The 18,290-nt window shown below is 42.0% G+C and overlaps 1 protein-coding gene across 6 annotated transcripts in view; it reads right to left on the bottom strand.

Annotated features, from left to right (window-relative positions):
* The window catches only part of DNAJC7 (DnaJ heat shock protein family (Hsp40) member C7), a 28,018-nt gene that overhangs the window by 8,501 nt on the left and 1,227 nt on the right, over positions 1–18,290 (bottom strand). For 3 of the 6 annotated variants that reach the window (XM_057536246.1, XM_007177662.3, XM_057536250.1), the window contains exons 2-8: positions 10,652–10,690; positions 7,528–7,616; positions 6,060–6,184; positions 5,568–5,681; positions 4,842–4,916; positions 1,006–1,124; positions 149–302 (exon numbers count right to left, since the gene is read on the bottom strand). In XM_057536246.1, the coding sequence (XP_057392229.1) occupies positions 149–302; positions 1,006–1,124; positions 4,842–4,916; positions 5,568–5,681; positions 6,060–6,184; positions 7,528–7,616; positions 10,652–10,690 (715 nt within the window). The remainder of the gene's footprint in view (positions 1–148; positions 303–1,005; positions 1,125–4,841; positions 4,917–5,567; positions 5,682–6,059; positions 6,185–7,527; positions 7,617–10,651; positions 10,691–18,290) is intronic. The other 3 variants (XM_057536247.1, XM_007177663.2, XM_057536249.1) reach the window with 2 other exon arrangements.

Raw genomic sequence — 18,290 nt, 5'->3', positions numbered from 1 at the left:
AATTTCTCATGAAAGGATCAAGCATCCTGGCAAGGAGGGAAGAAGTGCTATCACATTCCCTGTGATTCTAAAACCTTCCACCTTAACTCTCTTAAAGGCGCAAAAAGAAAGCTTTCTTTCCTACCCAGATCTGGTGCCTAGAACTTACTCTGCAAGCGACGCAGGCCTTCTCATGGTCAGGAGCCATCCGGAGAGCTTGGACAAAAAACTGAACCGCCTTCTCAATACAATCTTCATAATAAAGGCAAAGACCTCGTACATATAGAGCATCGGCATTGGTGGAATCCATTCGTAAAATGTCACTGCAAGAGCCAGAAAGGGGCACATTCAGCTGTGGTTTGGATCTCCCCCACCATTACTATCATTTGGCCAGTTTTCTTCTAGACCATGTGTCTAATATGGAAAGTATCCAAAGGTAGATTCCCAAGCACTCTTCCCAACCTGTCCCCAAATAAATCACCTGTATCTATCCTTATAACTTCTTGTGTCTCACAATCTTTATTAGAACAGGGGTTGGGAATACAGCCCACAGGGCCAAATCCTATCTGCTGCTGGTTTTTGTAAATAAAGTTTTATTGAAACTCAGCCACACCATTTGTTTATCTATTATCTATGGCTGCTTTTACACTATAGTGACTGAGTTGAATTGTTAACAGAGACAACACGGCCTGCAAAGCCTAAAATATTTACTATGCAGCCCTTTAGAGTTTGCAAACCCCTTGAGTAGAAAGAAAAGGACATTTAAAAAAACAAAAACACACAAAAAAATCCACACATCTGTTCTTTCGCATATAGCTCAAGTACCTACTGAACTCCTATATAAATACCTTTGGATTTTCGGTATAATACCCGGTCTAACCTTTGGTTTTAAGTCCCAGGAAGGTCTGATCACCCTGGCTGGCCTACCTACAGGACAATATGTTAACTCCTGTTGTAGAGAACTGCCAGACAGCATTCGTCCAGTGGTATCTGGCATTTTAATCCCAAACTGGCCTGACTTCATACCTGGCCACAGACTGTGCTTCTGGATGACGACCCAGCATTGCTAAACATTCTGCTTTGATGATTTTGAAGCGATGGCAGGCAGGGGCATATTCTAGGGCACGGTCCATGCAAAAAACAACCTATGGGGAAGAAGAAAGCAAATAACGTTCTTAATCCTGGACTCCAGAAATGTCTTGACTTTAGTTTGGTCACAGGCAACAGATTCAAAGGGAAGTAATACCAGAGTTTAAGAATATACCTGTTTAAAAAAAAATATATATATATATATATATACACACACACACACACCCCTAATTTATTTGATTAAACCACTGAAATGAGGAGAGCAGCTGATCCAGATGATAATGATGACAGCAAACATTTACTGAGTACTTTATATATTAACCCATTTAATGCCCACAACAATTTTCTGAAGCAGGTAATATTAATACCCTTATTTTACTGATAAAAAAACTAAAGTACAGAGATTAAGTAACTTGTTCAAGGTCACCAAACTTGGATCTTGGACCAAATAGGAACAGAATTTGATCTTAGACACGAAGACTCGAGAGCCTATAACCTTAATCACCATGCTAAGGTGTCTCCACAGGGAATCATATTGATAGTGACTGTGATCAAAACTTACATTCTTCTAGTAGAAATACTATTATTTGCTACTTTGCATAATTCATCATGCTTAGCCTACTAAGTAAGACAAAGAATACCAAAAAGAGAACCTGCTAAAGAATCATTACTCCCTGTATTACTGAAATTGCTCACAGTTCCCTCCTTCCTGTGGCATGAGCCTCACATGGTGGCCACTCTTCCACTTCCACTTTAGTACAGAAATATCCAATAATTAGTTTGCTTTCAATAGTCCTAAACTATACCTAACACATTGCTACACAAACCAAAAAGTTTCTCTCTCTCACGCACACACACAGAGCTGAGATTATTTCAGTCTTTCAGCTTCACAAAGACTTCCATATATTCCTATTTTTTCTGAGTTTGTTCTCTGAGCTTTCACTTTGGTTTATCTGTTATTCCTGGGAAATCCTTCCTGAATCATATTCTCCTCCAAGAATAACTGACCCAATGGAGAAATCTGGAGTTAAGGGACACCCATTCCCTCTAAGAATCTGGTCATAGGGATCAGGAAGAGATGAAGTCTGAAAACTGGAAGCAGAAATATCTCAAATTCCATCAACAGGAGACTGGTTAGGCAACGTAGACATTCATATAATAGAACACTACTATGTGGATCTAAAATAGAATGAAGCAGCTCTGCATATACTAGTATGCAAAGACTTCCAAGGCCTATTAAGTGGGGAAAAAACAAAAAAAACAAAAAAAACGAAGTACAGAACTTTGCAGAGCGTTATTACCTTTCATGCAAAAAAAAAAAAAGAAAGAAAATTAAGAATCTATCTTTGTATTTGTTGGGAATTCCCTGGCTGGCGGTCCAGTGGTTAGGACTTGGTGCTTTCACTGCTGGGGCCAGGGTTCAATCCCTGGTCGGGGAACTAAGATCCTACAAGGCACAAGGCGTGGCCAAAAAAAAAAAAAAAAAAAAAATTCTGTATTTGTATTTGTTTATTTATGTAGAACAAAACTGTGGCAGTAAATAGAACAAGAACAGTGGTTACCCTAAAGGGTGATAAATAGGCAGATGGAAGACAAGTTTGGGGGGAGCACTTATCACTGAGTATTTGTGTATACTTTCTAGCTTTTGAACCAAGAATAGCACCTACTCAAATATTTAAATTTAAAAATAAAGGGAAGTAGATAAACACCATGAGCTGTTGCACTGGGAAGGCTTTCCGCAGTGTCAACAGAGCAGTGGTGGGGACACCTTTCCTTGAATAGCACAGCTTATGTTCTAAGGCCAATATGAAAATGCAGGTACTGAGTAGGGTAGTCATGGTGCTAATTTCCCCTCCTTAAACAGAAAAAGAATTGGAAGGAGAGCAGTCAGTCAAAATATAAGCAGCCACAACCTGCTGCCTTTGTGACGTTCTGTACGGAGATGGTTCAGCTCATGGTGGGGAGTGTCAGTTGGAGCCTCAGGGCTTCACTTCCCACCCCCATCTCCCCATGACAATGGACAGCTGCAGGCAAAGAAGATCTTTGTTTCTTCCAAGTTCATCTGTTTCCCCCGCCAGGATCATAATTCTTCATTTGTGACATCACCATGAACTACAGTGGGGGTGCTGGGATGTCACAAACAGAGGATTCTGTCACAGACTAGGGATTCTGGCTCCAGGGTGGGCAAGAAAGAAAAGAAACCCAAAAGACCACCTTTTGAGACAAAGCTTTTTGCCTATGCAAACCTCTAAAAATGTGGCACGAGGCAGAATTGCTTTCCAAACACACACACACACACACACACACACACACACACACACACACACACAAAAAACAAAAAAAAGTACGAACTGCACTACAAAGACACTGTGGTTATTAAAACCAATGGACAGAAGAGGGACGCTAATAAGTTAATGCTGGGACTCTGTATAAGCTAATAAGATATTACCAAATAAAAGACCGTCACAGTTTGTGACTTAATGATTCTTAACTGTACCCTTTCGTCAAGCATTTGAGTACCTGCTACAGAAAGCACTGAGCAAATTCCCACATATGAAGTGACAACTCCAGTCCTGGGATGATACAATCTTAAGTGATCCTGAAAATTGATCCTGATCAGTGGTTTTTAACCCTTTTGGGGGCCACTTACCTCCCCTTTTGAGACTAGTGAAAGCTACTTCCAAGTTCCATCTAAAGAAGGGAATCAGGAACTACTCAGATGAGAGATAACCACTACAACAAAACTTAGAAAGATACCTGGAACTTTGATACCTTTCCCATGTTTCACATAGGTCAATTCCTTTGGCATGTACATTTTTCATGTACTATCACACAGCTCCATAAAGGACAGTAGTGTGCTTCTGTGGAAAGGCTTAACATCAAAAAGGTATGATGACAGGTTATGTACACTATTCAAAAATGCAAAAGGGGCCTCTATTTTTTATTTATAGCTCCATCTAGATCACACAAAGCAGGTGTTAAAGCTAGCTCTCATTATTCTAATAAAAATGGGTTATCCAAACCTAATATTTAATTCCAACTGGCTTTTCCTCTACTAACCAGCATACCTTATATCAGAAACAGGAACGATGAACTCAAGTAACAAACTCATACTGCTTTTTATTATAAAGCGAAATATAATTAAGAAAATGAGCACCTTAACAAAAAAAATTTTTTTAATGTTGATGATGTGGAGCGACAGAAATGCCCATTCGTTGCTGGTGGGAATGCAGAATGATACAGTCACTTCTGAAGACAGTTTGGTAGTTTCTTGCAAAACATAACACACTTTTACCATAGGATCCAGCAACTGTGCTTCTTGGTATTAACCCAAAAGAGCTGAAACTTATATCCATACAAAAACCTGCACAGAGATATCCAGAGCAACTTTATTCATAATTGCCAAAAACTTGGTTGTAACAAAATGTACCTCTGGAATTCCCCTCTAGGGAACAATGATAATGGGGGAGGCTACGCACGTGCGGGGCAGGGGATATATGGGAAATCTCTGTACTTCCCTCTCAATTTGGCTGTGAACCTAAAACTGTTCTAAAAACAGTAAATAAAAGTCTTAAAAAAAAACAACAGGGAAAGAAAAGGTCAATGCCAAATTAAAGTGATAATTTACTATTCTACATCTTCTGTACCATATTACTCCTCTAATTACCTCAAACACACACACACACACACACACACACACACACACACACACACACACACACGGAACTCTGTGAGAGAAGTGTAGATGAGACTTCCTCACAGTTGTACTTTACCTTCCGAAAATCCCGCTTCTCAAAATCCGTTTCTGCTATTTTCTCATATTCTATGACTGCATTAGCATTCTTGAACTATAACAGCAAAATCATATAAGAGAGTTTTAATGAAGCTGTAGATTCAACAACCAGAAAAACCAACAGGGACGTGATGAGTTTATTTCAAGAAAATCAGAACCACAGACTTTTCACAAATCAATTTGGTGAAGATGTAGCCGAGACTCCTTAACAGAAAGGTTAAGGCCCAACCTTCACCCTCAGTTTGAACTCAAGGTCAGAAACAAAGGAGCCATGACACGACATACATAAAATAAAAGGCACTGTCAGAGGTTCAGTGAGATTCTCACTAAATGCATCCAGGAGTAAATTGGGTACATATGAAGATGGAACTAAAACATCTTTTAGCTGTTACCAATTTAATCAGGATCTGAATTCAAATTTTTTAACCTCACTCAAATCAGTTCCTTGACGCATCTGCCCATCCCCCCAGCTATCTCAGAAACCCTCCAAATTTCACAGATTTTCAAAGCTGTAAATCTTATTCAAAATTCCTTTTACAGATAAGGAAGCTGAGGCTCAGAGAGACTATGAGACTTGCACACAGTCACCCAGGTGTGGCTGAGGGCAGAAGTGAGACAAGATCTCAGTTCTGATTCTCAAGTCACTACTCCTCCCAAATATACCACCCTGCTGTTTCTTCTGATACAGATGGCATCAGACCCATACCTCCTGTTGTGCCTGAGCATTTTTGTGATCCAGTTCTAGGGCTCTCTGGAAACTACGACGTGCCGCCATGGCATTCCCTAGAGATAGGTGGCATTTGCCCTCTCGTAGATGTCCCTAGAAGAAACACAAAGAGGGAAGAAAAGGAGCATGATTGGCCAAGCCAAAAGAAAACAACAGCAGCCACACGCACACAAAACCAGCAAGGGATGGAGCAGCGGTTCTCAACCAGGGGTGATTCTGCCCTCCATGGGACATGCAGCGACGTTAGAGATATTTTTGGTTGTCACAGCTGGGAAGGGAGGAGGGTGCTACTCACATCTAGTGGCTAAAGGCCAGGGATCTGCTGAAAACACCCTATAACGCACAGGATAGCTCCCCACAATAGAGAATTATCTGACCCCAAATGTTAACAGTGTCAAAACTGAGAAACCCTGGGCTAGAGGAACTCAACTACAGCAACTCAGACCCCCCCCAAACAGCCCCATTACATACCCGAACAAAACTGTCATCCAACCTCACTGACTGCTGTGCATCTCCGAGAGCTTCCCGGAACCTTCCGAGCATCATCAAGGTGGCTGCTCGATTCCCGTAATAGCTAGCATTTTTAGGACACATATCTACAGGAAAGAAGAATGTGAAACAAAGTTTAGCATGGGTCACTGCTTCAACAACTCAGGGGCCGTCTCCCTCAGAACTATATCAAGGCAATCAAACTATAACAGGAATGCTGACATACTCTAAAAGGCCACAGCCAAATTTTTGACTACTTGGACAAATACTTGGACAGCAGCAATGGTGCAACCACTTTACAAAGACAAGTTATTTAAAAATAATTTATACTTAGCTTTAAAGTGCACTGATTATCCTTTATGAGTTAAGGGGTTAGCATATTTTTCTTCTTAATGATTTGTGTTTTATGTAATAAGACATGAAAATGAATTTGCATTTGTTGAGTTGGGGGTGGGGAGCCTGTAAACAAGTTAGGTGAGAAAAATGCTGGCATGGGATTAAAATATACTGGCAAATTGAGCATGGAGGTAACTAAGACTTGTTAATATCTACAAAGGCCATTTTCTAAGATGGTAAATGAATTGGCAATGGCTGAGATGCATTTAGGTGGACAACTTATTGCCATATTATCTAGAATTTCTGGAACTTCCTTTAATTTGCCAAATGAAGAACTACCTGCTTGAGCTAGAAAAAGTTATCCCTCATAACAGGGGGCCCTAACCCCCGGGCCGCCGACCGGTACCGGTCCTCGGCCTGTTAGGAACTGGGCTGCACAGCAGGAGGTGAGCGGCGGGTGAGTGAGCGAAGCTTCATTTGCCGCTCCCCATCGCTTGCATTACCGCCTGAACCATATCATCCCCCCCACCCCGCCCCGTGGAAAAATTGTCTTCCACCAAACTGGTCCCTGGTGCCACAAAGGTTGGGGACCGCTGCCACTAAGGTCGTTAAACCCGAAAGACTGCACACAGTAACAGTTATCAACCCACTAAGCAGAAAGACTACTTCTTAGAGAGGAGCTATTTATAACAGTATTTGGCAGGGGCTTCCCTGGTGGTGCAGTGGTTAAGAACCCGCCTGCCAATGCAAGGGACACGGGTTTGATCCCTGGTCCGGGAAGGGTCTGGGAAGATCCCACATGCCACGGAGCAACTAAACCCGTGCACCACAACTACTGACCCTGCGCTCTAGAGCCCTCAAGCCACAATTACTGAGCCCGCTCGCCGCAACTACTGAAGCCCGGGCACCTAGAGCCCGTGCTCCACAACAAGAGAAGCCACCGCAATGAGGAGCCGGCACACCGCAACGAAGAGCAGCCCCCGCTCGCCGCAACTAGAGAAAGCCCGCGCACAGCAATGAAGACGCAACGCAGCCAAAAAATAAATAAATAAAAATTTAAAACAACAACAACAACAATATTTGGCAAATTATTTTCCAGTGTATCCCTTCTCACCTATGGCTTTTGTATAATAGTTATAAGCTTCATTGTAATCTTTCTTGGCATAGTATGCATTTCCTTGTTCCTTGAAAGACTCTGCTTCCCTGAAAAGGAAAGAGAAAGAGAATCATGTTACTATACCCAGGGAATAACCCCTGTAATCTCATGGGAGCAATCTTTTGGTCTAGAGCCCCCGGCACATTGAGCTGAAAGTTAATGTGATACTTGAAGGAATTTATAGATTTATTTGATGGGCTGATGGACCAAAAGGAGGTGCTAATGAACGAATCCAAGTTCTTCAGATGCTATTTTTTGTCACTTAGATACATTCAAACTAAATCAAGAAACCTCTCTGATGTTGCCTGACCTTTCCTCACTACTCCTACCTGTAATCATTCCCCTTAGGACAGGCAAATTTAGACATTCTCTCACAGAGACGGAATTTTTATATTTATTTCCTTTTACACTGTGTCACAACTTCTGCCTCTTTAGCAAACTTACAAAAAGTCAGTCATAGGTAATGCCGTTCAGGGGCAACTGATTTCTCAATGTGAAATGGTCATATTCTTGGAGTTTTAATGATTTATTCTCTTGAAAACTGGCTCATGCATTTGTCACTGGAAGGACAAACAGAGCAAAAGCAGGTGGCAAAGGTGTTAAAAGCATAGCATATTGGTGTTTAAGATGGAGGACAGAGTTGAGTGACAGCAGAGACCAAGAACTTGGATGACAGGGACATACAAAATATAGACTGCCAGTGCCATGCTCTAACAAGTACCCACCTACTGATGCTCTCTGCCCATCACATCTATGTGGATACTTAACTGCCTCCTCAACCATCCCTCTGGTACCTTGTATAACCACCCAATTGGGTGGTTATGAATATCAAAAATTCTGCCCTACTCCCAGATCCATTTTTTGAAGCTGTGCATGAGACAAACTGTACCTTCCAAAAGAAACAATGATATATAATTGCAAATTATATTCTTGACCAAAGAACTAGAATCAAATCAGACATGACCAACAACGTCTCAAAGAACAAACTTGTAACCTCTATCAGAGATACCCAAAATCACTCTAATGACCAACTTGAGTGACAAAGATAATTCTTTACCAAAATGATTACTGCAACATAGCTAAATATCTGGCATTTCTGTTATAAGGAAGAATCTTTGTTTCTTTTTCTGTCCTCCACACATGCTAAAAACCCAGTTCAAGGGCTGCCTGAAGTGGGGACAAAAATACAGTTCTTAACCTTGGTGATGATATAGGAGTTTACAGCTTGATTCAATGGACATCGGCAATGGGAAGATTTGTGATTTTATTTACTCACGTATTTTAAACTACAAACTGGCAAAACCACCCTCCTTTTATTGAGGCGATCTCCCTTTCCATTCTTCTCCATCACTGTCCTGGAAAGCCCTATTAACAAGGAAAGTCTGCTAGCAGAAAGGAGACGGAAAAAGGGGAATTTCCCTAGTGGTCCAGTGGTTAGAGCTCAGCGCTTTCACTGAGGGGGCCTGGGTTCGATCCCTGGTTGGGGAACTAAGATCCCACAAGCCATGTGGCATGGCCAAAAAAAAGGGAGAAGGAAAATGGAAATGACCTATAAATGTTGACAGATTTGAACTGTGATGGATTTGAATAATTTTATTACACCAACTGTCACAATGCTGTAAAGAGGCCATCTGCTATTAAAAGTTCTCAAGAAGGATCCCACAACTGCAAGACTTATAAGACCAAGCACAATCCTTCCACATGGTGAACAACTCTAAATTAAGCCAGGAACTATGAGAACTATGAAGAACCTATCCTTTAAGAGCAGACATGCCAAAAGATTTGAAGAAGGGGCTTCCCCAACACTGGATGTCAGAAGTTGAATTAAACCACTATGAAGAAATGGAGTAGTAAATTCAAAAGCAACAGGCCCAAACTGTACCTGAAAAGATCTAGCCTTCTATTCAGTCAGCTAGTGGCTAAGACCACACAAATCCTTGAGGAAAACCAAAGGCATCTGGGCACTTGGACAGACGTTGTATCAGCATATAAAGCTTGTGAGTCAAAGGTGCAACAATCTGTAGAGATACAGAGAGATGCCCTTTCTTTCCTGAAACACTCACTCCAGTGGAGGCCATGAGTTCAGCACTGGCTTTCCAGCAAAAATGTAAAGGATGACTTCTGTGGAAAATCAGTAATTATTACTGAGGCCAGGTACTTTCCATACATTATCTTATCAGGTGAGTTTCATTATTACCATTTTTCAACAGAGGAAATTAAGGGTTAGAGATTAAAAACTGTCCAGAGGGTCAGGGTGTCAACCCAGACCTGCAGGTCCGAGAGCTGTGCCCTATCTACTATGCTAAGCTCTCTCTCTCTAATGCTCACCTCTACCTATTGCCTAAGACTTTAAAAATTAATCTGTACTGCTAAGAACAATGAATATGAATTTCTTTCAACTAAAACACAAAATAGCCCCAGCGTATAAAATCCAACTCCAGAACTGCAATCTGGATTTAAACAAGCCAAATGACATTCCTAACCATAAGTCACAGACAGAGGAGGGCTCCTTTCCCTTTAAGATGCAAGACCTAGTGAACTGGACTTTGCCTCCCCCAAGAAATGCATTTCATTTTAGTAAATGGTGAGTAGATTCCATTCTAGAGCAAACAAAGCGAGTAATGTAAAGTCAGCCCACAGCAGAAAGAACAAGAAGAATTGTGTTGTGACACGTTACCATGTTTTTAACTTCACACTGCACAGCATCAGGCCAGAATTAGCTATTCCCACACAACTGCCTCATGAAAAGGACTTATTTTCATAGAAACATGGTTGATTAACAGCTGCCTAAACAATGGGCACTTAGTGCTTTTAGACTGAATGCTTATTTTTTGCCTCCAGGTCCAACGCCCAAAGTGGAGTCCCTCCGTCATCTTGAACCTCCCCACCAAATACACGACAAGCTTTAACCAATGGGCCTGACCCTGCGAGACCAGCCGAGGAAAGAGTGGATCTTTGGAATCCAGCATGGCAGCAGCAAGAACTGAACAAGGCTGCATCAGGAACAATTCCAGGGTCAAATCCATTCAAGTCCTGCCTGGGAGTCTGAGAAAGGGCTGAAGCTTGTTCAAGTTGCCCTTACAGCAAAGGGACTGAAGGATGAGATGTCAAAGGCGTAGGACTGGAAAAGAAGGAGAAGAGCTGGTTAACACTGGAATTGAGGGCAATCTGGCGGTGGCATCACTCCACTCACTGCCAGTCAATTCATTTGAGAACCAAGTGAGGTTACAACATGTACCTAACTAAAACACATCAGTACTAAGAAAGGAAGAATTAGGATTAACTGAGTTCACCTGGATTAGGTAAAAAAAGGAACAGATTCCAAAAGGGACTACATTAAACTACAGATTATTTTCTATGGCCACAAAATAAAATTCAGACTAAACCCTGAAATATAACACCACATCAAAATATAGACTTGGCCATAACTGACCCGATGACGCTATTAACAGACACTGTATCTCTAGTGCATTTTCAAATTTTCAAAACATTTTCAATGAGGATCTTCACAACTGCCTTCTGAAGTGGTGATGGTGATAATATCACGTGTCCTCCAACAGACGAAGAGCTAGCGAGGCACCCAAGGTGGCTGCACAGGTTTCCTAAATCTTAGAGTCCCATGTTTTCCCCACTAGATCCTGTGAGTGGCAAGGTTTTTTGATTAAAACTAATTTATCCAGTTCCCCACCCAATCCTTGGATCAACTCTAAGCAGAATAAGCTTCGCTTCTCTGATTCACCAAGAGATGCTGGGAATGACTACCTCTACCAGACCAGTCCTTTCGCTTTAATAGCCAGCAACAAATTCCTGTGAAAACAGCTCGTGAAAGGTTTTCCAAAAACTCTGCCCTCTTTGGATGTATGATGGGAGGGTGTCCCACAAGGGGATCAGCGCCAGAGGGCCAGGCCGGCCTTCTCTCTGACAGACATAGGTAAGGAGAATACATTCTACTCTTGCTCTGCTTTGCTATTTTAAAATGTATTTATTTTTCAGAAATAACCTCATCAGGGCTTCCCTGGTGGCGCAGTGGTTGGGAGTCAGCCTGCTAGTGCAGGGGACATGGGTTCGAGCCCTGGTCTGGGAAGATCCCACATGCCGCGGATCGTGCAACTAGGCCCGTGAGCCACAACTACTGAGCCTGCGCGTCTGGAGCCTGTGCCCCGCAACAGGAGGGGCCGCGATAGTGAGAGGCCCGCGCACCGCGATGAAGAGTGGCCCCCGCTTGCCGCAACTAGAGAAAGCCCTCGCATGAAATGAAGACCCAACACAGCCAAAAATAAATAAATAAACAAACAAACAAAGTAGCTATTAATAAAAAAAAAAATAACCTCATCAATCAGAAAACTGCAGTATGAAAACCTGCTCTTCTAACACTACATGTGTGTGAATAAATCTGTATATCCTCTGATCACACAGTTCCATTCTCTCTCTCCCAATTTAGCACTCATTCATCACAGATGCTAATTACTCCAACAAACACTGCCAAGGGAATCATTTGGTATCACACAGGTCTTAGCAGGGCTCAGCATCATGTGATCAAATCAGACAACTTGGGCTTATGATCACCAGCCAACTTTGCACATTTACAGCTAAATTAAAAACAAATTAAAACACCACAGTTGAAATCGTAATGTGCCCCAAATTAGATGCTCTATAAAAACTTCCATATCCTCTCTAAATACTTCCAAGTTGAACACTTAAGCAATATCTTTGCCTTAGGCCAACTAGTCTATCTTCTAGAAATTAAAGAGGTATTTAGAAACTTTACTCAACTCTCACTAAGGCAGGACTCACTGGCAAGTAGTTTTTTAAAAAACGTCTCAACATCTCTGGAATTACTTCACGTGTATATTTGTAATGTACCATTTTTAGATTTATTCTATCCCACTGCATGAAAAATAAAGACTAGCATGGCTTCACTATTCTACATTTGCAACTAAGGAAATACTGATTAGATTTTTGAATGACCAAGGGCAGTGGGGGAAGCGGGGAGTGAACCACAGTGTTCTTATTTATTTCAAGTATTTGGCTAGAATAATGTATTTTTAATAAAGTTCCGCTCCTCCAATAGCCATCAATACCAGTTTAAATCAAAACAGACGTAGCAGCTTGAATGAGATCTTTTTTTTCTTTTTCTTTGCATTTTCTTGATGTAGTCTGCTACTCCAGAAGTGGAAGAAAAATCTACTAAAATTACAACTCAGGACAACATAATTTCTTGTTAGAGCAGAGGAGTGTTTAGGGGCCTTTGACCTGTAGACTATTTTACTGGCAGGAAGAACTTTAGAGAAAGATATCTTTCCTTTTTTTACCCTCAGGCTTTTAATAATAATACTTTATACTGCCAATGAGTCAAATATCCTTTATGCATTCCTATTATATTTACTACTTCCAAAATGTCACCCTTACTCTAGATTGTTGCACCCATTTCTTTTATTCAGTCAAATTTACTAGTTGCCTGTTGATCAAGGAATGCCCTCCACCCTTCAGAATTTACGGGATCTTGGCCAGTCTCAGAGTAGAAATTCCTTCCTCCTTCCCACAGTACAAGACCTCTTGTCCTCAAAGGCATGTCACAGGGCCTGTTTCATGTTGTACTCTCTCTGACCTTCATGAGAGAGTAAAGTAAAAGGAGCCCAGGAGCCTAACTTTTACTCCCATCTTACCAAATGCATATTATTCGATTTCTTTCTTTTTTATCCTCTAATCTAACAATTTAAGTTTCACATGGATAGGTGGAAGCCATATATGACCGGGAACAATTCCACAGATAGAGTGTTTGCTAAATGCAAGGTGCGAGATGCTGAGAGCAAATAAAGGCTTCATAAAGGTCCAGAGAAAATAGAGGGTGGACTCTATCCAACTTCTACCTGTTGGTAAGGGTGGGCTACCCAGCTTCCTTTACCCAATTTCCTATAGAATAGGCAGCTTCTGCTTTCACTTAAAAGCCCAGTTAAAACACCCACCCTCTCCCCAAAAAGAGAAGGAGATGAAGATGAAAAAAATATACCAGTTCAAACTGTCCTCCGTCTGGACACTCGGGGAACCTCAACGGGGCAGAGCCAGAAGAGACCAAAAGGCACCAAGTGCAGTCACAGATACAGACTACACAAGGCAGCAGCACTCTCTACTGCTCAAGTAGGGAAGGACACCAGGCAACGCACTGGAGGTGGTTGTCTTATTCAGTGGGGAAAAAAAGCAAGCAAGCAAGCAATCAATCAATCCGGATGGAAATTCCCTCATTGCAGGCAGAAGGATATTCACACAGAAGTAGCAGCCTCAACTGTGTTAAAAACTTCTGCTAGTTCCTTAAATGGGAACAATGCCACAATCTGTGGCATCTACCTAACCTTCATTTACCCCTGGGGACAGGAGACACAACCAAGAAGTTGCTTCTGAGAACTAAGCTTCTCAGAAGCTACTCTGAGGACACAGCCACTGACTTTTGGCATTAGCCAGAGACTTGTTTTCATAATATTTCCCCAAACCCAGCATTTTCTATCCCTTGGTTTCCCATTCTGTGACATCTCCCACTACCCTCATGGGGATACTAGCACTCATCAAAAATCTAGAACTGGGCTTCCCTGGTGGCGCAGTGGTTGAGAATCTGCCTGCTGATGCAGGGGACACGGGTTCGAGCCCTGGTCTGGGAAGATGCCACATGCCGCGGAGCAACTAGGCCCATGAGCCACAACTACTGAGGCTGTGCGTCTGGAGTCTGTGCTCCACAACAAGAGAGGCCACGATAGTGAGAGGCCCGTGCACCGCGATGAAGAGTGGCCCCCGCTTGCCGCAACTGGAGAAAGCCCTCGCACAGAAACGAAGACCCAACACAGCCAATAAATAAATAAATAATTTTAAAAATGAATATCTGCTTATTAAAAAAAAAAAAATCTAGAACTGGGGGATTCCCTGGCGGTCCAGTGGTTAGGACTCTGTGCTTTCACACCCAAGGGCCCGGGTTTGATCCCTAGTCAGGGAACTAAGATCCCACAAGCCATGTGGTGCGGCCAAAAACAAAAACAAAAAATCTAGAACTGAGGAACTATAATTAGGAAAAAGGTTGCTTTCTGAGGTTTTTTTTTTTTGGTGGGGGTTGGGGAGAGAGGTGGGGAGATGGAGATGGGAACCAGAGTCAGGAGTCTAGACTGTCAACAGTTATTTTGCTTCCCAAGTTTTTGTGGTTCTTCAGTTCATCAGGTGGTTGACTGTCTCAGAGCAAACTGCCGGAGGAAGAATTCTCAGGACAGAAACTCCAATAAGAGAGGGCCCTGCTTGCCTCACACACCCTCCCCAAAAGCCTAATATTAGAATCAGAAAAGACAGTTAACACTTTGCTTATCTGACAATCTGGCCACCCCACACAAAGTCATAGGCCAACAGAGTATTAGGTCTCAGAATCAGACACTGAAAGTCAAATATTCCTGCTCATATTACCATTCTCAAAAGCCTCAATCACTCATACCCCTGCCATGGTGGGATAAACATAGAAACTGCTGTTTGGATCTGCATGGGAAAGAAAAAAACTGTCAATCCAATAAAATGAATAGACTACTGGAAAAACTTGCATGCTGAATCCTGTTCTTACTGCTGAAGTCCAGACAGTTTAAAAGAATACCTGGAACGACCTCTAAGTAACTTCCACATCCCTCAACACTGGAGAAAGGGGACCAAACGTTAGTGACTAGAGTAAGGGAGAAATGGGCTCTCAGAGAGGCTGTGCATCAGACCACAAGGCACCTAGGCAGCCACCGACCACTGTCCTCCCATCTTCTAAAGTCCTAGAGAAAGAAAGCAAAGGCAAGTGCCCAGTATGCAGCTTTTAAAAACTTAAAAAATATTAGCTTCAGAGACTAAACCAATTCCTGGTTGGCTGGAATGTACAATAAGACTGATCTTTAAGCCGATCAGAGTTCTGGCCGTTGGGAATGAACTAGACACTAGAGCAACTGCCACTCACTTGGCCCAACATTTTATTAAAACTGCTCAATTTACCTCGCTTCAGTTAATACGTGAATCTGAATTAAACCAGCAAGGAACAGAGAGACCCTTTCTCTGTGCTCTACCTTTGCTCCAGTAAAGATTATTTAACAATTTTGCCACTTGTTAATACCAGGGTTCAATCAATTATTTGCTGGTATTCAGGATTCTGTATTCCTAGCTTTATCCCTTCCTTAACCATGACTTCTTTGTCCCACTTCTTCATCTCTGACCCCACACTTAAGTATACCAAAATGAAAGTGAAGGCTGAAAGCAGTGTTTCTCACTGATTTGGGCTCAAGGTCAAAGACAAATTCCCATTCAGCTTGCAGGCTTTTTCTAGCTGCCTGCCCTAGAACTTCAAGAGAAAGTTTAGGGGGACACAAACCTAAGAATTTGAAACAGAGTGGGGAAGGAGGGGCAAAAGTAATCCCACAAGCTCTGCAGTTAAGGCCACAAACTCCAAAACACCCCAAGAAGCTGCAGTTAATAGCAACTACAGCAGCTCCCGGGATATGGATTCAGGGTTCAGTGTTTCCCACCAATATTCATAGAAAAATAAAAGGCAAAATCCCAAAAGAGTTTACAATACCTAGGTACTAAGAAAGGACCTATTAATAATTGTTCTTGCTCTCCTCCACCAGGAAAACAGACACTGAGAAGTTAAGATTATCAGCCCAAGGAATCAGGTAAGGATGCCCTTGGCTCCTAAGTCGATGGCTTCGGCTTCCGTTGGTTCTTTCAGACCTCACTGCCCAGTCAGGCCAGATATATGCTGAGACACAGAAGTGCTTCCTCTATGGATTAGCAACTTGAAATCCTTCGATTTTACCATAATAAAGACCACCTACGGAGACCAAACTGCTCCCCAGTCCAGGAAATGTGACCAGAGAGCGTTCACTCAAGACAGGCATTCATATATTAGGTAAAACAATCAGCAACTTCCCAGGAAAATGTAAGTTCTTAAATTAGCTGAAATGTAAAACCTCTGAAATTTAGTCCTCTGGCTCCCCAAGCAGCTTTATCTATTCTGGTGGGCAAAGAGAAATAATAATCTTCATGTCCAGAACCCTGATCTATTTTGGAGTGCCAACTAACATATCTTTTACTTTAGCTTCTCAGCTGCTATGAGGGAAAAAGAACTTTGTCCAGAGTGACAGGCAAAAAAACTGAAGTCCATTTCTTTTTCTGTCGAGACTCTAAAGCTAAGGAAATAAAACATGTAGCCATTTAAAATGCTACAACCATGAGGTCCAACTTCTTGAAAGTTCCTCTTTGCCCCCCGTGGGACTGTGACAATTCAGCAGCAGCAGCAGCAGGATGCCCTTGGGCCACGATGCAAGGAAGGACTCCTTGCTGGACTTTACAAAAACAACCCAAGAGACCCATCAACTCCTGTGTCCCCTAGTGAACTGGGAGTAGGACTGTAACACGAGACACGAACTTGGCCAAATAACTAACCACGTCAGATAGGAAAGGGCATTTGTAAGAGATGTGCCTATCCCTGCCTTCCGCTGTGGCTACGCAGGAGGATTCCAGGATACGTGAAAAATGTAGAACAACCTTCCTCCAAAACTTCTAAGTCACCACTCCATTTTCAGCATTGGAAAGCTACACATAAACAAGGCTTTTTCTTACTAACAGAGCCCAGTATTTACCCTCCTAAGGATGCCTTATATGGCGGAAAGTCAAATGGTGATATTTTTATTTCACTATATTTTCCTTTCGATTTTTTCACGTAAGTGGTATACAATAAACATTTACATTTTATTATGTCTAAAAAAGATCTATGTAAGTATGTTTCACATATAAGTCTATTTCATAAGAACACGTTTTTCAGTTATAGTTTTTTTCTCTTAGTGGCAGAGAAAACAATCGCGCATTTTACAACCAATGACATCTTACAACTCCATGAAATAAGGCAGTTAACATCAGTCAACACTCTCCCTTATTCTGTTTACTGCTATCAAATACCATACTTTTTTTGTGTCTGATGTGGTCACATTACGGCATCACCTGTTTTATGTTTTTCGTGATAGAATATCATAAAAAGGCTGATTTTTTTCTAAGGAAAAGAATTTGCTTTACATACGAACTTTGAAGGGAAATTCAAATTAAGGACAGTGCCTACGTCAGAGATTTATACTAAGTAGGCTGAGTTAAATTACATATAGCCCAACTCCCTATTTATAGCACAAAGAACCACTGAACTCCTTCCAAACACAAGTAAAGTAAATCCCTACAATTAAGTTAAGTTCTGCCTGTATTGGTGGGAGTTTTGTGTCCTGTTTTGCAGTTCCTTAATGATGCTGATGATGCTTAATTCTAAACACCTGGAAAGAACTGGTTTGTGAAACCTCAAAACCAGGAACAGACAGAGACTAGACTCTGGTTTCCTGCCTTCTCTGATATCCCAGGGACCTACTACACTTTGTCAAGGCTCTCAGCTCCTGCTCCCAGCAGGTCAGGAACCTGGGACACTGGCTGTAGTAACTACCCTTAAGCTTGAAAACTATTCATTCTGCCTCCCTGAGTACCTCTGATGTTTCAAACCTGGACAGTTAAAAAAGGAAAAAATTCTCGGAATCCTGATTTCAGATCTCATGAACGAATCACCACCTCGAATCCTCCAGACTGAAGCCATAATGGGCTTGGTATAAAGACATGAAATATGTGGGAAGGAGACTGAGAGAATTGTAGTCAGTTAACCCGCGGTTGATGAGGACAGGGCTCCAAACTTC

The sequence above is a fragment of the Balaenoptera acutorostrata genome, chromosome 20 (genome assembly GCF_949987535.1).
Source record: "Balaenoptera acutorostrata chromosome 20, mBalAcu1.1, whole genome shotgun sequence".
NCBI classification, from domain to species: domain Eukaryota; kingdom Metazoa; phylum Chordata; class Mammalia; order Artiodactyla; family Balaenopteridae; genus Balaenoptera; species Balaenoptera acutorostrata.
The sequence above is the reverse complement of the archived record's forward strand: the minus strand, read 5'-3'. Positions and strand labels throughout refer to the sequence as shown.